The sequence below is a fragment of the Danio aesculapii genome, chromosome 15, assembly GCF_903798145.1.
Source record: "Danio aesculapii chromosome 15, fDanAes4.1, whole genome shotgun sequence".
Taxonomy (NCBI): domain Eukaryota; kingdom Metazoa; phylum Chordata; class Actinopteri; order Cypriniformes; family Danionidae; genus Danio; species Danio aesculapii.
The window spans coordinates 6,543,062-6,567,290 of NC_079449.1; the positions used below are offsets into that span (position 1 = coordinate 6,543,062).

Below are 24,229 nucleotides of genomic sequence, written 5' to 3' on the forward strand. Positions count from 1 at the left end.
GTCGATAGACAATGCCATCGTTCATCGCCGATAACGATAGACATCACAATGCTGAGCCGGCATCGCGATCCTCTGCCCCGCCCCCGGTCTCAGCAGCAACCCGCTCGGGAAAAACACACTTATGGCTCGTACAAACCGGGACGCTTTTCGTTTGAGTTTATCGTCAGCGGTTTGTGGCGTTTTTCCGGATACAAACCCAAGCGATTTTCACTGGCGTCGAGCAGAAGAGTATGCAAAATCACTCCTTGATGTTAGATGGTGCTACACAACTCTGACACCCGCTTGTAACACAGAAGAAGACAGCAAGTTGAACGTTAAACGTTCACGGAAAACGCAAGCAAAATGCATCCTGGTGTGCACGGGCCTTTAGGCCCTGTTTACACTAACACATCTTACTTTTAAAATGGCATTACAGAACAAAAATGATCCACGTCCACACTGGTGTTTCATCTAGCATTTCTGAAAAGCCCTCCTTCCACACTATCTCGCTGAAAACCCACATCATGTGACCACACACACACACACACACACACTCTGTCGTGTGCTGCAGCGCATGTGAACAGCTGAGCTCCAGTAGTTAGCGGCTGCTTTGAGTACAAAAGCCCAGAGAGCAGTGCACATCAGACAGTTTATCAAGCATGTACCTCACTATAGTTGTTAAACGTGATATTTCATTAATCTTGCGATTAATCTAACGACGGTCTTTTGAATCTATCAGGTAACATGTCACAGCGTCAGTACACTGCTTCAATCTTTCACTTTCTTGCTTGTACTTAGTAATTTTAGTTAAAACATCAGATACTGTTGGTTGGTTCCTGTTAGTTGCGCACCTTTTTTTACCACCTTTTTTATTTGTCGACGCCATTATAATGACACAGACCACTCTGCCTATTCATGCCAGAGTCCCTCGGAAAAAGTGATTTTTTTGGGGGGGTTGCGAGTCACTGGCATTTTTATTTTGGGGGTCGCAGGCTGAAAAGTTTGGGAACCCCTATGCTAAATCATATGTGCAACATAAGGCACATTGAATACTGCATTATTATTATTATTATTTTTATTATTGTTTGAAAAATGTTTCAAATCAAACCAAAACCAACTTTACTGTTTGTCGGTGTTGCAAAGATATTTAAGTTTCTGTGTGTACAAGAGATTTATCAAACAAAGCAATAACAAGTGCATGACTAGTCCAAATAAATTGACTTTTAATTGATTAAACTTTCAAATTCCATGTAATTTCACATTATTGATCTTATTTATGCATAAGTGGGTGCAGCCATTGGGATCTTTTTGGCTCATTCACTTCCTCTGATTTTTAGACGATAAAACAGCTCATTATGCTGCTTGATATTACAAACTCATATTTTCTTATTGTGTTATTCTTTTTTATGTATAGTCATGAACACCATTGTTTGCAGAACAAGTAGTTTGACCATTTTCTGACGTCTATTCCCAAGGTTAGTCATTTCTCCCATAGGCAACTGAATCAGAAGTACTAAAACAATTGCAAAAAAACGAGCGCCCGTCCACATCGTAGAATAAGGTTAATACAGTTAAAATCAATATTATAATGGGATTCAGTGATTCTGTCCAGATTTTCTGCATCAAGGCAATCATAGAACCTTACTTTTATTAAGCACTGCCAACAGTAAGAAAAGGCTGGACACTTTACCTTAATGGTTTTCTGGTTGACTTTAACAGATGTTTTGCTGAGTTTGTTCAGGGCCGTCTGTGCATCTTGTCTGTGCACCATGGCCACATAGGCACAACCTCGAGGAGGAATCATCTACACAGAATAAATAAAGTTCAAACTTAAATTAAACAGCAAATATTATACTGAAATATGCAATTCATTTTGTATTTCTCATAAGGCAAATTGTCTCAACAAAATAAAAGTCATCAACACTATTTACATACAGACTTGGTTCTGAAATGAAGTGAGTGCAAAGACAACATTCTCAAAATCTCATAAAAGACAATGTAATGTAATGTAAAGTGTGTGCATTTATATAGTGCATTTGCTGTGTATGGCCATACACAAAAACCGCTTCACAATCATAAGGGGGGTCATTCCACACCACCACCAGTGTGCAGCATCCACTTGGATGATGCAACGGCAGCCGCAGGAAAAATGTGCCAGTGCACTCATCACACACCAGCTATAGGTGATTCGGTGGATGGGAACTAATTCGGTGGATGGGAATGATTGGAAGGCCATGATCGTGGTGAAGGGCCAATGGAGGGAATTTTGACCAGGATGCCACGATTACACCCCTACTCTTTTACGAGAAATTTAATGACCACAGAGTCAGGACCTTGGTTTAATGTCTCATCCGAAAGACGGTGCTCACTAATAGCATAGTGTCCCCTTCACTTTACTTGGCCATTAGGACTCACACAGACAAAAGGTTGAGCGCCCCCTGCTCGCCTCTCTAACACCACTTCAGCAACCTAGTTTCCCCATGTGGTCTCCCATCCAGGTACTGACCAGGCGCAGCCCTGCTTAGCTTCAGTGAGTAACCGGTCTTGGGCTGCAGGGTGATATGGCTGTATTGAAGTATTATATACAATAACACTTTTCATTGTGGTATGGCCACCTCTAAATAGCCAAAACATTATATAATTACATATAACAGTATATGATCGTTTTAAACTTAGCAACTGTTGCCTTGGTAACATGCTATTGATGCCTTAAAAAGCAACTCATCATGCCACTGTGTAAATGCTGTATAAGCTCCAGTTCAAAACATAAGTTTTAAAAAATATCATAATTTTAAACGCAGTGTCATACAGTTACAGGGTTTCTTCAGGTTTCAAGTCAAACTTAAGACTTTAAGACCCTTTTAAGACCGTTAAGAATGAAATTTTAGACTTATACAAGGTTAAAGACTTTTTCTAATGGCCCGGTATTATCATGAGAAATCATGTTATTGTTTTGAGTTTTCTGATTAGGTCACTTAATTTGAGGTTTTGCTGTAAAAATGTCTACCAGCTGATGTGAATTGTATCACTTTGCAATTTCAGTTCAGTACAGTTCAGACAGGTAGTTTTACTTGGACATAGCAAAATTAAGACCTGTTTAAAATGATTTAAGACCTACAACACAATATTTCAGTGAATTTAAGACTTTAAGATCCTTTTAAGACCATTAAGAATTAAATTTTAGATTTTTGGAGAGTTAAAGACTTTTACTAATGGCCCGATATTATCATGAGGAGTTGTTTTTAGCGTTCTTTCCCTGATTTGGTCCTTTAATTTGTGGATTTTGCTGTAAAAATGTCTAACAGCTGATGTGATCTATCACTTTGCAATAAAAAACTTTTATTTATTAAAAAAAAAGGTTATATTGAGATGTATTGTTAGTCATTGGAAGGATGTCGATTCAGATAGCTTTAATTGGACATAACCAAATTAAGACCTGTTTAAAATGATTTTAGACTAACAACACAATATTTCAGTGAATTTAAGACTTTAAGACCCTTTTAAGACCATTAAGAATGGCATTTTTTACTTATTCAGGGTTAAAGAATTTTTCTAATGGCCCGGTATTATCATGAGGAATTCCCTGATTAGGTCACAAAAATGTCTAACAGCTGATATGAATTGTATCACTTTATGTACACAATTTATTTTTTACAAAAAGGTTATATTGAGATGTATTGTTGGTCACTGGATGGAGTTCCGATTAAGTAACTTTAATTGGACATGGCCAAAATAAGACCCGTTTAAAATGATTTTAGACCTACGACACAATATTTCAGTGAATTTAAGAACTTAAAATTTTGTGTTTTAAAATTTAAGACATTTTAAAACTTTAAGACCCAGCGGCACCGTCAGTTATGTCTGTATTAATGTGAAACTGTATTTTATTTTGAAATAATTGTTTTCTATCTGAATTTATTGTCAAATTTAATTCATTCTTGCAATGCAAAGCTGAATATTTAGCCCCATTATCACATAATTGTTCAGAAATTATTGTAAGCCCATTTGGTTGCTAAAAAAGCTTCATTGTTATTATTATTTTTATTATTATTATCCTCAAGACATTTGCATTGCAGAAAGCTCAAAACGAACAGAATTAAAGAAATTTCATGCATTATAATAAATGTAAAGACAATATTGAGGGATGTAAACAAAAACAATGGTCCAACACATCTCCTCTTTTACATGTTTAATTTCAATAGCTTTCGAGAACCCAAAAAGAGACACATATTAATAATGTTATGATAGCTGTTTTAACATTAAGGTATGATTGAATTGCCTCGTTACAGTTATGAAATAGTTTGATAATAAGGAAGGAAATGTTCATGGTGCAATGGCATGACCACACTGAAATGGTCCTATATATATATATATATGATATTATAAATTTATTGTAACTGTGATCAATTAAATGTGTTCTTGCTGAATAAGAGCGTTCCATTTATGATTTGATGATCAATTCATTGATATGTACATACATTGATGGATTCAATCTGTCCAAACTCCTCCATCAGACTTGTGATATCCTGCCGTTGAGTCTTTTTGTCCAGCTGTCCAATCCATAATGTTGTAGTGCACACTACAACAAACAAACCAAAACACTCCTGAACAACATATCAAAACTACAACACAAACATTTATGATCCGTACTAGACATCTAGGTTTAGGCATGGGATGATAACCAGTTTTAAGGTTTACTGAGGCCAGAGTATCTTCAGGAGAAAAGCATCCTCCACATCAAAGGCTACTGGTCATCCCACAACCCAAGAAACATTTGAAAAACAAATCGCTTATAAAGCAACATCCAAGGGGTGTTCAAATGAATTGTTTCTTCAATGCACCGCAATGCAGATGTGTACAATTCGGCACCAGTTCAGTAATAAATAATAACCGGCTATTGCGTACTGACGTCATTTATCTCATATGCACTTTGATAAAATACTATGGCGAGGGAGGCGACTACAAGTAATTAAAATGCTCTAACTACTTAAAAAAGCAGACAACTGTGTACAATTCACTGCTTTAGGAGTTTGCTGGGACAGTCTTTTACTGACACTGAAGGTACAGCAGAACCAGGAATCGCTATTTCATTGCTAGGGAGAAAACTAGACATGCTCCGATCAGAATTTTTAGAGCTGATACAGAGTACTGATTTCTTGTCATGGTGATCAGCCAATAACGAGTACAGATTCTGATCAAGCTTTATATAACTTTGTCATTGCATAAAGCACATTTATATTATGTATAATAGGTCTACTTAAGTGGGGATTTCTCCTTAACTAAGAGAATAAATTAAGTATGTTGCATATGATCACATCATCATTTAACTACTATAAAATCCATTTGTATTCTCACCACTGAGAGTTTCCTTTTTGACAGATGGCTCTGCTTTCTGTCTCCGTTCCCGCTCTCGTTCTTTGTCCCGCTCTCTCCTTTCCTCAGATCGGGGTCGTGGGGAGCGTCCTCTGCGTTCTCTGGATCGAGAGCGTGTGCGATGATACCTGGAGCGCTCTCGGTGGGAACGTGAACCAGACCGGGATCTTCGGGAGCGTGATGATGATGACGATTGTCTATGTGGAGACCTGGAGAGACACAGCACTCGAATTTAAGCCAAATTAAGCTTTTATTTAAGTAGGGGAGTGTGATATGATGATTTCTGATCAATTAAAATGTCTGGAATATTGCATAAAACATGTGCGAATAAATGAAAAGAAGCCACTGTGAGCTTGTATTCGAATAAAATAAATGGTTTACGCCTCAAACGATAAAACACAATGAACGCACGGTGGCTTTTGGAGGCATGAGACACACGCTCAAGACAGTTCTGGAGGTAATAATAATAATAATAATAATAATAATACTCCACCACTGTGATGATAGACTTTAGATTTAGATTTAACAACAATTTAGATTCATTATAATTTTGTCAGTCCTTTTGTCAGGTTTATGTACATTTTTTCTTCTGAGAGGAAATTTATCCTACTCAATTGTGTGCATGTTTTTAATCAGGGTTTCTGCAGATATCATGATGTCAAATTTAAGACTTTTTAAGACCATTTAGTATTAAATTTAAGACCTATATCACAATATCAAAAACACGCGAGAGAAAATGCAAGATCACAAAATTTGTGGTAAAATAAAATCATTTAAATTTAACATTACTAAAGACAGGTTAGATGCACCATTGAACTACAGATAAAACAAACAAACATCTTAATTGATTTATACTTTCGCCTGGCGAGACATCGCACACCTCCGCTGACTGCGCACACACCTCATGAAACGGACAAGGCTTTTATACTTGCTGCGTTTGCCGTTGTGATTATCATTAAAACGACAAGGGGCAGTAAAAAGAAACCCACCATAGTCAAAAGAATAAACAGAGAAATAGAAAGTACGTCATAACATTAATATCATTCAAGATTTTTAAACTAATATTTTTTTATTATTTTTATAATTTATTATAACGATTATAAAGTTTTATAACATTTCATGATTTTTTAAATCAAACTTTGATGCATCACTTGCTTTTGTTCATATCTCGGACAGTTCTACCTACCAAAATATCAACGACAAGAGAAAATGGGTTGCTCTACAATTATATTTTTATTATGGCAAAAAAAAAAACTTACTAAAAATAGTGATTTTTAATTTATTTTGCCCACTCAACAATTCACACATTATTGTCTGGCTAGTTTCTGTCCTCTTCTTAGGGCGTACTCGCACTATGTACAGCTGCCTTGAACCGGGCCAAAGCACGCTTGTCTCCCCTCCAGTCTCCCCTGACGGCCCACACTCGCATTACATCCGGGCCCGGGCACGCTAACATCATCGATGATGCGCTGTTCAGTAAGCGCTCTCGCTCAGCACAGTGGTGGAGATTTCCTTAGTAATATTGTTTTAGTGGTTTGATATGCAGTGACATGCAATCAAATATTTCGCCGAACACCAGCCACTTTTGACACTCATAAACAATCATAAAGTCATCGTCCTGCAGGAGTTAGGAGGTTTGCTGAAGGTGCGCAGCTTTTGTGTAGTGAGGGGTTTTCGTCTTTAATAATCTACGACAGTTTGCGTTCATTGAACAGAAAGAATGGTTAATAAATCCATACGAAACAGTTCCTTAAAAGTCACGTCTTGCTTTCAGTTTCGGGCTCAGGCACGTTTTGCACTCACACACAAGCATACCGTGCCAAAGCCCAAGTGAATCGCGCTCTGGCACACCTCTTCCAACCGGGCCAGGGCCGGCCAAGTGAACAGTGCCTGAGCCTGATTCAGAGCACTCACACTTCTCAAACGATCCGGGAAACGGGCCTGGGCACGGTTCGGATAGCATAGTGTGAGTAGGCTCTTATAAACTAAAAAGGCAATAATGGTCCAATATTCCTGACCATTATCACCCATAAAGCCTAGAAAAACAGGGCATCAGTATACTGTAAACAAATAGGTTCAAATATTCTTTTCCAGTTATCAAAGACATAATTTGATACTTTATTTTAGTTTGTAGCTGTTGCATTGTTTTAACTGCAAAACTGTACTATACACATCAGTGTAAAACCTATAAATGGTGGAAAACATATTCTGTAATATTAAAACCACATGGGTCTCCACTTTTGCCATGGCATCTTTTTTTTTGTTTGTTTGTTTTAACAAGCTTATCCCTCAGGTTTTTCTAAACTTTTCCAAAAACGTTCCTCCTTTCCCACGGCTGTTGCAATTTCTAGGCAATAATTATTGGTCATCTGGTTATGATGATCCCGCATGGACCGATCATTAAAATGTGTGTACAGGCGTACCTGTTTCAGACAAAATCTCTTCAAAGCGTTACATATTCAATTCAAATCAAAGGTGGCGCCGCGCGAACTGTTTACCTGAAATCTGTTCACTCCGCCAGCCAAAATCATGTCGTGCTTACCGAAAGCGAACCTCCGCAAACACATCGATGGCGTCACATTCGCCGCATGCACTGAGTTCAATAACAGAAAGCTGACTGGCTATTGCATGCTGGTCTCATTTGTAGTTGTAATACCGCAAATTACATTTGGACTAGTGAAATAAAGAACTACAACAACACGAAAACCAAGCAACAACAAAAACAAATATAAATGAGCATTAGATGTAGCGTTACATGGACATCGGAAAAATAAGACCTGTGCAAATATATTTAAGTCCTAGAACTGCGAATTTAAGACTTTTTAAGGCTTAAGACTTTTAAAATTTTGGACAGAAACCCTGTTTAATGATTCGTTTAATCGAATACCCTCTTTGCATTTCCATCAAGATTTTTAATGCAAAATCTCAAAATGCAAATAAAAATAATTAGAGCTTTAAAAGAATTAAAAAATAATTAAGAAGCTATTGTTCATTATATTCGTTGCAATTCTAATGCCTCTTTCTCAATACAGGCTTACATCACATTTTTTCATGTATTTTGGTCTTGTGTTCACATCCAACCATTTTGGAGTAGGGTTCATTCTGCAAGCCAGGAGATATTTGGAAAACGCTTTATTTTTCTCCCTCACTTTTTTTGTTGAATGACATTCCTGAAGACCTTTTTGACTTCGAGCTCAGACCTCTGTTTACAACTCTTACATTTCTGGCTGAGAACTGTATATTATAAAATGGTCTACTTCTCAAATTCCAACTATTTCCATGTGGATTTCTCAGTTGTCAGTCTTTCTTCCTTTGGAAAAATTAACCTATGACCTCAACCACAAACAGGACAAATTCAGTAGACTTTGGGAACCTCTACAATTCTTTGAAATTTAAGAGAGTTCTGGCTTCTTTTGTTTTGATTATTTAAAAAAAAATAAGAATTTATTATAATACATTACATGGGTAAATTCATTTAATTTGCAGCGCTTGGGGATGGTTTGTTTGTCTGATTGTCTTTGTTGTTTGTACTATTTGAAAATTCATAATAATAAAAAAAATCTAAATAAAGGCCTACTTTACAAAATGGCATACATTCACATTAAATATTAATTCAGTGGTAGAGTTACAGTCATGGGACACTGCACTTAGTCATAATGAGAAAAGTATGCTAGTTGCATGCGTTTTAAAGCCTTGTCGCTTGTCTTTATGGGATAATTCACCAATTCCATCAGTATTTGCTCACTTGATGTCACAAATTTGTATTTATTTCTTTCTTTTGCTGAACACAAAACAAGATACATTGAATGCAGCCGACCAAACAGTTGCCCGCTTTAGAAAAACCAGCGACCATTTGGGAATAAATATTGACACATTTTGACCCTTTTATATGTGTTCATTTAGTTTAAGTGCTACTGTTATACAGTTTTTCTCAGTCGCTTTGGTCCATTTCTCAGATTAGAATTGAAATTCACAAAACTCCCTGTTCAATCTTCACATCGAGTCACTTGTGCACATCAGAAAAGCAGTTTTTCATCCCTTTGAACAAGTTGCAAATGCTTTTGTACATGCATGCAAATGATTATGTGCAATTCTCTGATGTTTCCTACATTATCAATTCTTTATGTCATGTTGATCAAAATATATTATTTTGGTCTCCGTTAAATAGTCTCACCCCCCACAACATTTAATCGTTTGTTCATGGCAAAAGTCTTTACATGCAATATGGCTGAACAAGTTGTCATAATATTTTGTCATAATGCATTTTGCATTGCATTACCATTAGACTTTGTTCTAAATCTGTCTAGAACTGGTAAATTTCTCGCAGATGAATATTGGCTTTTTCTTATAAAGGTGTATCTGAAAGGAGATTGTTCTATGTTGACATTTTTACTTTTGCTTTGTTTTTTTATTTGTTATGCAGTGCTGTCTTTTACTTTCTTTTTCACAAGGACAAGATCTGGCAACAAATTACAGTACCAACAGCAAAAAAATAAAAAAATAAAACAATTGCCATAGTTTACATCAGAACATCCCTCCAGAGTACACTGTTATATAGACAACATGACTAAGTAATTTGACTGTCTTATCCATACACAATGACAGCAGGACTTGTCATTCTGATGATATTGACATATTCATTGACACAGAAATTTAGTTGAGAGATGACCTAAGGATTTTGAGCAAGAGACTGGCTTTTACAGGTAATCTATGGTGTTTTGCTATTTGTACGCGTAGTTTTGAGAAATGCACTTACTGTATTGCAATTTTTAAATACTGATCTGAGAAAAGCACCAAAGCGAATAAGAAAAACTGTATATACACCTAAAATAAACCACTGTTTAATTCATTTATATACGTATTTGCAATGTGAATCTTTGTTCTATGTTTTACTTTTGTCACTGAATAATATAACAGAATTGTAACTTCTACTTTGACCTGAGTGTCTACCCTTATTTTCTATTTGATATTTTGGCACCCTAGAGGGCTTGTTTTTAAAATAAGAAAATTTGTTTGGCTGTACTGCTCTGACAATGTACAGAATAGTGAAACCAACATAAAGAATCGCGATTGTTTTTTGCCATATCATCCGACCCTTAAGACATTTCAAGTTCATTAAACATACCTTGATCTTGTTCGTCTGCCGTGTCTTCTATCTCTCCCATCATGCGCCGAGCGTTCAGTTTCAGCTAAAGCCTGTGATGAGTCAGATATATACCACGTCATGTTTTTAAAGCTTTGTGGACGCGAAAAACCAGTTTATAATCAGACTCATAACCCAGTAAATAAAATAAAAATAAGTCACATTTTGCCATGTCAATTGTAATTGACTAACTACAGTCTAAATTTTAATTCAAATAATGACCGGTGGTTTAAACAATTTCAAATCTGATTGAGAGGACATGGAAACATACACAATCAGATAAAAAAAAAAAAAAAACGGACAGTACGAAATATGTTCAATAATACAGAAACAACATAATGACGTAAGACACATGGAAAGAATAAATGCTGATGCACATCTTTTTTAACAGGCACTGCATGTTTAAGGATGTTCAACCTTAAGTAAAGCAAAGTGTTCAACGTCATGTTTGAAGGGATAGATCATGCAAAACTGAAAATTCCTCAACTTTTTCCAAACTGGTGTCCTGACATTTTATTCTACCCATCAGATTACGCTACCAACACTGTATTTGAATGGTTCTGAGGTTGGGGTTAGGGATTAGGTAGGTTAGGGCTATATTACAGCTTCATATCACACTACTCCACATTTAAATCTACACTGGTAGCAAATTGCATCATGAAAATGTGCTCCCTAGTTTTTTTTTTAATAGGAAGTAGGACAATCTGACAAGGTAGGACAAATCGACAGAACACCAGTTTAAGCTTCATTCTTCTGTTAAACACAAAGCAAGATAAACTGAAGAATGATGGGGGAAAAAACATCCATTGACTTCCATTGTATTAATATTTCCTACTACAGATGTCAATGGCTGCTTTTTCCAACATTCTTCAGAATATCTTGATTTGTGTTCAACAGAAGAAAGAAATTCCTAAAAGTTTACAACCACTTCAGTGTGAGGAATGATTTATTTTTGGGTGGACTCATCTATTCACAGTCTCATTGAAACAAATAGTCTGTGTAAATATTGCCATTGATGAAGTTTTGAGTTGTGAGATGTGAATATCTGTAGACATGACGAACTGTACCTGGGGCTGATGGGTAGTAGTGGGCATTTCCATGCTCTCCTCAAAGTTTTGAGTGTTATCTGGTATCTGCTTGGTCTGAACCATTGCTGGAAACTCCTGAGGTGCCATTTCACCCTGAAACGGCACCTGAATCTGTGGCGGCATTTGAACCTGTGGTTGCATCTGAATTTGTGGTTGCATCTGAATTTGTGGTTGCATCTGAATTTGTGATGGCATCTGAACCTGCGGTGGCATCTGAACCTGCGGTGGCATCTGAACCTGTGGCGGCATCTGAGCCTGCATCTGCGTCTAGACATGATGAAACACCACGATTATATACATTTTTCACATATGCATATTCATTAGATGTTTATTTTCTTCTCTTAGATTAATGCTGTGGTGAAAAAACAGGGCCCTTTAAATAATGTAATAAATACATATTTTTAAATATTTGCAAAAATGTACAAACTGTCTTAAAAATAGTCAGCATATACAATGTACATATTTTAAAAAACAGCAATAATATCACCTATATAAAAATCTCTTAACTTATGAATTTATATGACAATATATATGATAATATTTTACTATTATTTCTAGGAGAAACCTTTTCAACAATGTCCTTTAATAAATTTTTTTATAAAAACTTTGTCTGGCAACATTACAGTAAATGTAGTAAACAATGCAGTAAAGAGTAAATACCTGGTTAACAATTTGACTCAATAGGTGAGCTTGCAAAGCTTGTTGTAATTCGGGAGGGAGATTTCTGGAAAGAAACGACAACAAAGTCAGTACAGTAAAATTATAGATTACTGTATGTGAAAAGTGATTTATTATTATGTCCTACATGGTAATGGGAGCAGCAGGAGCAGGTTCAGGCTTTTCCTCAACCGGTTCGGGTTCATCATCATAATCAAATCGATCCAGCAGCGACTGTCAAAGCAAAAACAAAGAATGTTACAGAAAGTGAATTAACAGCTCAATATTGTAGCTTACAGACTGTGAGAGGTGATCTTTTCCAGACTCCACTCTAATTATTTCTATTCATTCATATGAAGATTCATTCATTTTCCTTTGGCTTAGCCCCTTTATTTATCAGGGGGTCGCCACACCGGAATGAACCAGCAACTTATCCGGCATATTTTACACAGCGGATGCCCTTCCAGCTGCAACCCAGCTCTGGGAAACATCCATACACACTCATTCACACACATACACTACAGCCAATTCACCTATAGCACATGTCTTTGGACTGTGGGGAAAACTGGACCAGCCGGAGGAAACCCATGCCAACACGGGGAGAACATGCAAGCTCCACACAGAAATGCCAACTGACCCAGCTGGGGCTCGAGCCAGTGACCTTCTTGCTGTGAGGAAACAGTGCCACTAAGCCACCGTGTCGCCCCCATATGAAGAGGTTACATCAAAATGATTGTGAAGCATCAAACTGGCCTGTTCTGAGGGTTTACCTTTGCTAATGATGGTTTCTTCTCAGTGGGCGGGGCTGTGGGCTGAGGAGGCCCCGCCCCTCCAGCCTGCTGAAGAGTTTGGAGCAGCTGCTGCAACTGAAACAAACATCTCAGCGTAAATATCTTTTATAAATATAAATAACATACACTGAAAATTGTAATAAGCGTTATACAAATAAACTTGAATTGAATGATTGCCAATACTGAATGGAGTGAATGCTTGTCTGTTACCTCTACACCCCCTGTGCCCTGGAGGAGCTGGGCGACTGCAGCAAGAGGCACTGGGGTCTGAAGGGTGGGCGGAGGTGCTGCAGTCACAACAGCTGGTGCCAGCGTTGGGGCCGGCTCCAGAATCGAAACTGGAGCTGGAACTGGAACCGGAGCTGGAACTGGTGCTGAAATCGGAACTGGAACAGGCACTGGTACTGGTACTTCTACTGGTATGGCTGGAGTTGCTAGAAAAAACAAAACAATGAAATGTGCAGTTTAACAACAGGGATCAAGCTGAAATATGATTTATGATCAGTGAACTACATGCTACTAGAATGACAGGTTACAATTTGTATGAATGTCAAACAGTGATAAAAATGCAGAACAATATCGGCCCGTTTCCATTGAGTGGTACAGTATGGGTCGATACGCTTTTATGGATTTATTTTTCACTGTCAAAAGGTACCAAAAAACAAACCGTAACGTACCACTTTTTGGGTACCCTTTGCAAAGACAAAAGGGTACCCTAGCACGACAAAAGGGTCCCAAAAGGTGGAGCTAGACGCGCAGCTGAACGGTATTGGTTTACAGAGAAGCATCACTAGCGCAAACAACAAGCAGGAGAATGAAAACTAAGGAAGCCCCGTTTTTAAATACACAGCCAAGACATTACATCATAATACATTTAATAATAAGCCATGGTCGACTCAAGCTCAAACAGACCTTGTCCTTGTCTTGATGAACAGCCACAAAGCCAAAAAGAACTAAATCTGCCATGTTCTGTTGTTTGTTTAACGAGGCCGTCTAAAAGCGCGAGCAGTTTCAGTTTCTCCAGAGAGCTCCCGTGGACTCACCATGCGTCTATATTTGAAATGACAAACTTTTTAAGCTGATAATAATAACAACATGCTTCTGATTACTGAACTGCTTCTGACATCCGATCCTTTCAGAAACAGACAAACGCAAGAGAGAAGAGTGGAAAAAAAAGGAGAAACTGGAAAAAACAAAGGAGTAAATGATTCTTTCAGCAACCTAAATCATGAAAAAACTGCCATGTATAACTATTATAAATCGCCCTTTGGGCTATTATGAACTCAGGAATGACAGAATTACTTTCTAACAGAGGTTACATGTGCTGCTGAAGATTAAAGATACAGATGAGAGGTTTGCACTGACTGGGTTAAATGCTTTGTGTTGTTTTTGAACCCAAATAAGGACTGAATGTATGCTGTGTGTAGTTTATCTATAATTGGTAGCATTAAGGGTCTGTAAGACTGTAAGGGTCTGTATGTGTTCATATATGTTGCTTTTATTTATTTTATATAATTGCAGACGTTACAGTAGACTACATCCCTGATCTGCAGTTATAATATAATTATGTTCATAGAAAGGTTAGTAATGAACACTTGTACACAAGCATTTATGTGTATAAAGCATCCGTTAGTGAAGTGCTTATCATACGAAATGTGAACGACCCGTACGGCTTTACTGTGACATTTCGTTGAGCGAGAATGACGTTGACTGAAACTTTCCGTCGTACCATCCGCACCCTTTTCGCAATGGAAACGCAAGCCTGATAAAGGTGACCCGTGCCGTACCACTCAGTGGAAACGGGCCATATGTGACCCTGGACCCCCAAACCTTGTGTCTTGTCTTGTGTAGGTTAATTTGAGAGACTTGCCAATAATACATTGCATGTTAAAATAATATATATTTTTATTTTAAGTCAAATATTAAAATATATTAACTAAAGATCATATTCTATGATCATACAATTCCTTCCTTTAAATATATGAAAACTTTATTTTTGATTAGCAATATGCATTGAATTTTTTTTAGTTTGAACAACTTAAAAAGGGTTTGTCAGTATTTGCAAATAGTTCAAATAATAGTCTGTAATTAATTCATTCTGGATCTGGAAAAAAATGTAATCAAAAAAGCACTCAGCTTATGTATAAATGTCATAAAGCTGTATCCTTATGACTGGTTTATCATATCTGAACAACTTAAATCAGAATATAGCCAAAAGAATGTATTATTATTAAAAGACTTTTTGTTGCTGAAATAAATGAAAATCTTTTTTTCAGCAATAATGCATTAAATTGATCAAAGGTAAAATTTTCTATTCATCTAAAAAAAAACTTAAATAACGCATCATAGTTAGCACAAAAAACAAAGCAGAAAACCGTTTAAGCATTGATAGAAATCAGCATATTAAATGATTACTTAACTGACGCAACAAAGCCTTTTAGCTTGGCACAAAAAGAAAAACTTACTATTTAAAACAAAAAAAAAACACTTTAACTTGCAAAAAACAATTCACAGTAATACCAATATTATACACAATATTTCGAACATTTCTGATCAAATTAATACAATCCTGGAAAACATAAAACCTTAAAACACTTGACAAATCTTCCTTTACCCCACAACTTTGACTAGTAGTAGTGTAACCTTAAAGATTCATAATGCCCGATACAATAACTTAAGAGCAAAGCAGAATTTTAAAAAATGTACATAATACAAAGTGATCAGCTGAAAGGCATTGATTTGACTCATCTACCTGTGACTGCGGTTCCGTTCTCTAAAACAGGCAGAACTGGAGCTGTTGCCATATCAACCAGCGGCTGAATAATGTCCAAGCCAAACACTTCATTCTTCTGCCACAGATTCAACACACGCAAAATCTTCCCCTACAGTTCAACAAACAAACCCATGAGACCCCCACACACAGAGAAACATTTCAATGTAAAATACAGACGCAGTTATTCAGTACCTTGTCATCTTCTGGACACTCGAAAAGGTTCTGAAAAGTTACAGTGAAGTTTTTCAGAAACCTCGGACCAAACAAATCTTTGTCTGCGCCAAACTGATGACGGGACTGTCTGATAATGGAGTCCACCACGTAGAGACCTGGAACCTTTAGATCTGGTTTACACTGATGGGGAAAACAACAGATTCAGTCTTTATCTTCTCATAATGGAGCTTGTTAACATAAGATTAGCTATTGTACATATATAGTTTATTACATACCCTCTTGATGAACTTCTCCACAATTTGAACAACATGCTTGTACAGCTAACAAGGCAAAACACACAGACACAAAAATTAGTCAAAGAACTTAAAATACAAAGAAATGTGTATTTATGTACAGTCAGAGCCAAAAGCACCATTACTTAGAGATAACAGCTTTGGAGGACAAAAAAAAGTCAATAGAAACTCAGCATCAATTAACAAAATCAATAAGCAGACAACATACACACACAAAGGGGTGAACACTCAGTTTTACATTGTGGCTTGTTTGGCCCAGAATGGACACTTAAAAAAATAAATAAAAAATTATGTCTGGGTTATTTTGCACTAGAAAATGTATGAAAAATTGTTAAGGGTCAGAAATACTTTTGTTATATTATAAGATATGATGTTACTTTAGGCCGCTGCCATATTTACCATTATGGGCTGGTATAAGATTCTGACGGTATGATAATCTTGGATAAAAATATCATGGTTTCACGGTTTTGTGCTCACTGCTCTAAAATATACAAATTTTAAATGTCTGGATAAAAAAAACAATAACTTTTTTTCCATTTAAAAACAATATATTTTATTTTTTGAAAGAGTTATAATAGTTTGGAACAGTAAACATGTCAGGCTAAATAGTTCAAAAGATTAATTGACTTTTGATGTCTTCATTTGTTTCAAAAACACAGATTTATTTACAATTTAAAACGGCATCTTTGGATTTTTTTATGCTGGAGATACTGTTGTCCTAAAAAACAACAAAAAAGTAAATAAGAAATTTTACACATACCTTAGGAACGTATTAGGTATTAAAGAAAATTCTGGCGGTTTTAAAACCTTGACTTTTCCAAACTGCGGTATACCTTGAAAACGGTCATCGTCCCATGCCTATTTACCATATCTAATACCCTGTCCACAAAAACCACACTTTATTATGGCAGCTTTGCTTTTTGTCCACATTAAAACTGAGTACAGGGTGACAAAAACTGGAACTTTCCGAAACTCCAGGTATTGTGTGGTTATGTGAAAACTACAAACAACGTTATCGCCTTATGATGTCAGCGTGCACACTATTCTCACTTTTCTCATTGGCCAATATGGCCGGGTTTACTTCAAACACGGAAGACACAAATTAGTCAAATTCCACACATTTGCGTCAAACGCATTGCGTATTCTGCATATTTCACACCGTGGGACAGTAATCTGCCTCTGTTCTCACGTTTGCATTGACTTTTACTCGTGAAAATACTTAATTCCTCATTTGGTGTGAACGCATAAAAGTGTCGTTATCTAAGCCTGTTGGTTAAGTGTGTCCTTAACATGCAACACAGTGCGTTTTGGCATTTAAACGTGGACAAAGACTTTAAAAAAAAAAAAAAGACAGTGGGAAAAACTGTTTATAAGAATAGCTGCATACACATGGACACGGCCTAAGACACTTATAGGCTGAATTTTGTTGATAAAGAAGAATCTCCTATTTAGGGTGGGCGATACGGGTAAAAAAAAACATCACAATATAATGTTTAATATCATTCAGCATCGATAATTGAAAATTTATTTACAATCAGTTTAGGAATATTAGGATTTTTCTTTAACCACTTTATTTACCAACATTACTAAGACAAATAGTTTTAATGGTAATAAAATTTTTTTTAAAAATAAATAAAATGATGCAAAGTGTGTGCAATGATAAAGTGTAAACACTGATTAATCAAAGCAAACTTTAAGATTGATCAACATCTGTAAGGTGTCTATAATAATCACACAGTAAATCACAAACTCTATTAACAAAAACTATGATAGTCAAATCTGAGCTTTCAAGTAAAGGAAACCAACCATCATTATTCAAATACACACTGCAACATTACAAATTGTAAAGTTGAATGACTACATTACCCTATGCTAAAATATCGAGATGGGGAGCTAGAGATGGGGAGCTAGTGGCTGGGATGCACAAGAAAAGAAACCAAAAAGCCACTCTGGCGACATCCTTACATGCTTTTTATTTTCAATCTCTTTACTTCTGCTATACGGCACTCATTTTTGCATGTTGTTATTCTGACTGGAGGTAGCAAAACCCAACCAGAGTCCGCTTACATGTTACGTATAAAAGCATGTGAAAAGCGCGAGCATGGATTTGGTTTCCTTCACCATTTTCAATTAGCTTTGTGCTCGATTTCCTCTAGCGTCAGGCGACCATCAACCATTTTCTCAGAGGATGACAAACGAACAAAGTGTTGCGGCGGTTTCGATACTAGTTTTTATTTATGAAAAGAATGAATAAGCACTGCAGTGTTTGGGTGCTCTATGTTTGTCTGAGTCTGCCATTATTACAGAATTGTGTATATGACCAATCAGCTTCATATTATGGTATATACACATTTCGGTAGACTTATGATTTCTTTTTAATTTTCTCCATAAATAAAAATTGTATCAGAGTTGCAGCAATGTTTTGTCAGCTTGTTATCCTCTGAAAAAAATAAATAAAATGGTTGATAGTCGCCTAGCAATCAAGGTACAACCCCCTCCAAGAAATATTAGTCTATGGGACTTATAGCGTAGGATAAACAGAAGATTAAACTGCTTTCTTATCATTCAATGGTATTAATAAAAATATGAAAAGCAATGTGGTTTATCTGAGTTCTTATTATAATTTTCCTAATAATAATAGTATTTAATGATCCAATGCCATTGTCACTGCTTATTAGAATGCTTTTATAAAATATCTTGTCAGAAGACGCATCATTTCACATGGTTTAAAGGTCTTAATTCAAACACTCGACTGAAGCTATGAAGTGAGGCAAGTAAAAACATCATTATATGTGGCATTTGCACACGCTTTCAGGTTTAACATTAGCAACATTTATTACAAAGGGCCATAGTTTACAGAGAAGCTATGCAAATGGCTATCAGTATCACAGAATGATTATTTGCGATTTGACTAGAGTATGATGATATCGGATGCAATATTTTGCCTAGTTTGGTAGAGAACTATGATTGTGTAGTAGGCTTGGGCAATAATACGGTATACTGTGGAATCTAAAAATAGCAATGGTGTCAGTTTACCATCATAAAACCGTTTACTGTTATACCGTCATAAAAAACAATGTGAAGTATTAAATATGATTTATTTAATGGATAAATACGCATATGCGTGATTGTAATCACAGGGCAGTGTGAAGGAGAGAGAGAGAGAGAGGTGAGGTAAGATGGCGAGTCGTGCACAAAGTCACCTGGTCTCCAAAAAGCGCACAACCTCTGCAGTTTGGCAGTATTTCGGGTTTCGACCGAACGAGAAGGGAGACGTGGTAAATACGAACTAGAGGTCTGCATTCCCGCCGCTGTACAACGGGAGCTGACCAGATTTCTCGCGGTGCGGGAATAAATTACCGAATAAATCGTGGGAGCGGTCGGTAACTCTGGTGTAATTTGAATGGGAGCGGGCCCACGGTCTAACAATATCGCTCCCAAGCAAACGAGCATGCGCGCATCCGCATGGATGCTGTTTATATGTGTGTGTATGTGTGAGAATGAGAGAGAGCGTGATGCTGTGTGCCGCTTGGTGCTCTCTCTATGCGTGTGTGTGTGTGCGAATAAGAGAAAGAGAGACAGCGTGATGCTGTGCGTCACTTGGTGCTGTCTGTCTGTGTGTGTGTGAGAGAGAGAATGTGAGAGCATCCCGCGCAGATCTCTAATACGAACAAGACAAACAGGTAACCGCGAAACTAAAGTCGCATATACGGTGTTCAGTTTCTGAATTGTTTAGGCACAAGCCAACAGTTTGGTGACGCTGTCTGCGCCTCACATAATAATTTTTTTTATAATGCACAGTAATATCGAATACCGAGGTAAAATAGGGAGGAGGTTTGACAGTATCAAAATTTGGATCCCGCCCAAGCCTACTATGTAGCAAACAGTGCTCCAGCTCAACATTCATGCTGGAGATTCACAGCTGATTACAGAGCCCTTACAGACAAATGCACATGACAAGCACATGGAATTTATCGTTCAGCCTTATAAATAACACATTCTGCATGATCTTATTCTACATCTCTAATCCGACCCAATACCTAAAACCAACGAAGCGTTTACATTTGATTCACATGCAATTCACAATTTAATAAATCAGAAAGAGCTAATAATAAAAATAGCCACTCAAAAAACACTTGATTTTCCCCATCATTAATAAAAAAAAATAATTAAAAAAAACATTCTTTTGATACAAACGGAGTCAGAAATAAAAACTAATAATAAACATATTTAAATAAAGAGTTAGTTCACAAAAAAATGATCCCTTTTCCGGAGAACGATATTTGCGTTAACACTGAAAGTGGCGAGAGCATCAAAATAGCCAGAAGTCATTCATTTTCAATAGGAGCCGGCGGCGATAAGCGGCGCGGTGCATCTTCACCAGTGTGGGCGTGGAGGAGAGTTGAAATCAAGTCAACTTGATGGTAATGAGCCATGACGTGGTTCAGCGGCAAGCAACCGAAATGTAGGAGTCCTTCGCTTGAGAGGATTCCAGAGACCACAGTCCTGTGACCTTTTTTCCAACTACAGTTGTTCCCAAGGGTTTCATTATTGCAGCCACTGGATTTCCAATTATTTACAATGTTTTCTACTTTTTTTGAGACTCGAGCAAACAGTTCCCGCGGCGCCGCGTTTGATTTGAGTTGAATATGAAACACTTTGAAGAGATTTTGTCTGAAACACGTACGACTGTACAGGCATCTTTATGATCTGTGATCATAGAGATAACCAGATGATCATTAATTCTTGGCTAGAAATTGCAACAGCCTTGGTAAAGTAGGAAGTTTGTTAAAAAGTTTAGAAAAACCTGAGGGATAAATTTGTTAAAGCCAAAAGAGGTCATGGCAAAAGTATAGACCCAGGTACACAATTACAGAAATATGTTTTCCACCATTCATAGATTTTACACTGATGTGTATAGTACAATTTTACGTTCAAAACAATGTAATAGTTACAAAACTAAAATTAAGGAACAAATCATTTCTTTGATAACTGGAAAGGAATATTTGAACATATCGGTTAGCAATATACTGAGGCCCTGTTTTCAAGGCTTTTTTGTGATAATGGTCAGGAATGTTGGACCATTATTGCCTTTTTAGCATGAGTAGAGGACAGAAACTAGCCAGACAGTAATGTGTGAATTGTGAAGCAGGCTAAATTTAAAAAACAGCAGTATTTTAAGTAAGTGTGCTTTTTTTGCTTTTATTCTTGCCATTAAAAAATATATTTGTAGAGCAAATAATGTTCTGTTGTCATTAATATTTTAATAAACTTTAATAGGTAAAACTGTCCGACATATAAACAAAAGCAAGTGATGCATCAAAGTTTGATTTAAAAAAAGAAAATCTTAAATGGCTATAAAAATTGTTATAATCATTAAAATAATTAATAAAAATAATGAGTTCTCTGTTTATGTTTCTGACTTTACTGTCAGTTTCTTTTGACCGCCCCCTGTCATTTTAAAGAATATCACAATGGCGAATGTGGCAAGTATAAAAGCCTCGTCCGTTCCATGAGGAGCGCGCACAGTCAGCGGAGGTGCGCGATGCGATGCCAGGCGAAATTATAAATCAGCCTTTAGCTAGACAGCAGTGTGTTTTATCTGTTTCTCTTCACAAATATTCACCTTTGTTTCTACTGTGTATGCACTTAACACTCAAGAGATTGAAAAAATACTTCTTTCCAGCTAAAAAAAATACACCTCAAAAGAAGCTGAGGATGACAACAAAAGCACACACGAAGTAGGTTTATAGTTTTAAATATGGATTTTTTACTTAAAAGAAACACATTAAGAAACCATTAATTGCCCCTCAGAACTATGTGAGGCACATTTTATTATGGATGGATGCTCTTTATTGGACTTCCTTCGGACTGCTGATAAAAATCTGTCAATTATTTCTATTGTTGAGCTGAAAAAGGCCAATATAATTTTGAAAATAACTGAAAGAAGAAATTCACAAACACCTAGGCCTGTCACGTCGCACAACATGCTTAATCATTTTTGGTGATGCAATATATATTGTTCAAACATAAAAACAATTCTAGCAACATTTAAGCTGTTTGGGCAACATCTCTATCTCTATTGGAAGTGTCAGTATGGTTAAAAACAAGTGGTAGGAAGTTATCGGCGTTAACACGAGACTCTTATCACCCATAAAAAAAAAAATATATCACCGTTATTCTTTTCTCAAAATTGGGTTGGGAGCTGGGTCTATTCTACGCAAGCTATGATGACTTTTACCTTGATATTTTAGCACAGATGTATACCCAGCTGGTGAGCAGTCTGACAAAAAGGTGCCCTTCTGAATCAAATCAGCAGGATGCCTGACTTTAACTGCAGTTCGGCAGTTTCACTTTAACTCATGAACATTTCATTCATGCCATCGTGACAAACTGGGCTATTAGAGGCAAATAAGGAGCAAGGACTGGTGAGAGGGTTATAGAATAACTTGTCGGAAAATATGGCAAAAAGTCCTACATGACAGTAATAGTTTGATTTTGATGTTTACTTCAATAATGCCACTAATATATGCACTCCACATGTCTTAATTCCATTTCTGTTTATTTGAGTTATGACTTTAGTCGCATTAAGGTAACCAAAAATCTCTTTACATGGTAGACTCTTAATCAGAATATTGTTTTAATCATATTAAAATCGTATTAAAGTATTGTTGCCCATGTAAACATACTTGACACACCGTCAGGGCTCTGTGAACTTGGCATTGAGAAGCAGCATTTTCTGTATGTACGTACATCAAAAGCAAGTATGAAATCGCTGTTTGCAGCTTATGTAGGCCTACAGTTCAACATTCATGTTTAACTCAATAAACAGTAAACACAAGTACATCTTATTGAACAATTTATTTTCATCACCAATTATCATAGTAGAACAGTTTTTCAAGCAGTTTGTGATGCATTTTGGAAACAGGAGATGAGCCCCTGGTCTAATGCGCTACCTGGCTTGAGAAACCCGTTCTTAAAGATTTACTATTTGGGTTGCATACATATTCTGAATGCCTTAGGCAGAATTCAAATGAGCCATTTTAAGCTAGATTAATTTCGAGATTAATCTAGGTTAAAAAAAATTATCTATGCCCACCTACATTAAAACCACTATAGTATTTACTATAAATTACTATTAGTATACTACTAGTATTTTTTTCATGTGAGTGTCTGACAACTGAAAATAGATCTGGTAGCAGATATCACAGCCTCTGGTACTCTTTACCTTGCACTTTTTTGTTAACATTTATTATTCATTTATTTAGGACATGCATTTTCACATTCTGATTCCAATGCCTCATTATTAAATGGTTAAAATAAATATAATTACATTAAATATTAATAAGAATTAAATACGATGTGTTCTTTAAAAGATGAGTGGCATAAATAAGTGGCATAACTGAGTGGCATAAAATGGTCGTAAAATGACAATAATATTGTTTATGGCAATATATTTTGGTGCAATATATCGTATAACAAAAAATATACATTGTGACAAGCAGCGATGGGCAGTATTTATATTACATGTATTTAAAATAAAAGAATTGTTTCAAAACTATTTCTAAATCCAATTTTCTAATTTCCAGCAAATAAATAAACAATAATAATGAAGTGTGGTCAAAAAACTGAATTAAATCCAAACACACGTCCTATTCTTATGACCCATTTAGTGATGCAGACGTCTCTATAAACCCACAGGTGGACAAATCTAAACATGTTCTTAATAATAATAATAATGCTATTATATATATATATATATATATATATATATATATATATATATATATATATATATATATATATATATATATATATATATAAATTGCAGTATTTTTTTATAATAATAATACTGCTATTATTTACATATATATATTAGGGCTGCTCGATTATGGGAAAAATCATAATCACGATTATTTTGTTCATAATTGTAATCACGATTATTCAAAACGATTATC

General features: G+C 36.2%; 1 protein-coding gene across 1 annotated transcript in view; it reads right to left on the bottom strand.

Annotated features, from left to right (window-relative positions):
• The window catches only part of scaf4b (SR-related CTD-associated factor 4b), a 75,435-nt gene that overhangs the window by 45,669 nt on the left and 5,537 nt on the right, over positions 1 to 24,229 (bottom strand). Inside the window, exons 3-14 of the mRNA XM_056473948.1 lie at positions 16,254 to 16,298; positions 15,997 to 16,158; positions 15,784 to 15,913; positions 13,242 to 13,465; positions 13,011 to 13,106; positions 12,389 to 12,474; positions 12,244 to 12,307; positions 11,563 to 11,850; positions 10,478 to 10,548; positions 5,335 to 5,561; positions 4,458 to 4,558; positions 1,670 to 1,783 (exon numbers count right to left, since the gene is read on the bottom strand). Of these exons, the coding sequence (XP_056329923.1) occupies positions 1,670 to 1,783; positions 4,458 to 4,558; positions 5,335 to 5,561; positions 10,478 to 10,548; positions 11,563 to 11,850; positions 12,244 to 12,307; positions 12,389 to 12,474; positions 13,011 to 13,106; positions 13,242 to 13,465; positions 15,784 to 15,913; positions 15,997 to 16,158; positions 16,254 to 16,298 (1,608 nt within the window). The remainder of the gene's footprint in view (positions 1 to 1,669; positions 1,784 to 4,457; positions 4,559 to 5,334; positions 5,562 to 10,477; positions 10,549 to 11,562; positions 11,851 to 12,243; positions 12,308 to 12,388; positions 12,475 to 13,010; positions 13,107 to 13,241; positions 13,466 to 15,783; positions 15,914 to 15,996; positions 16,159 to 16,253; positions 16,299 to 24,229) is intronic.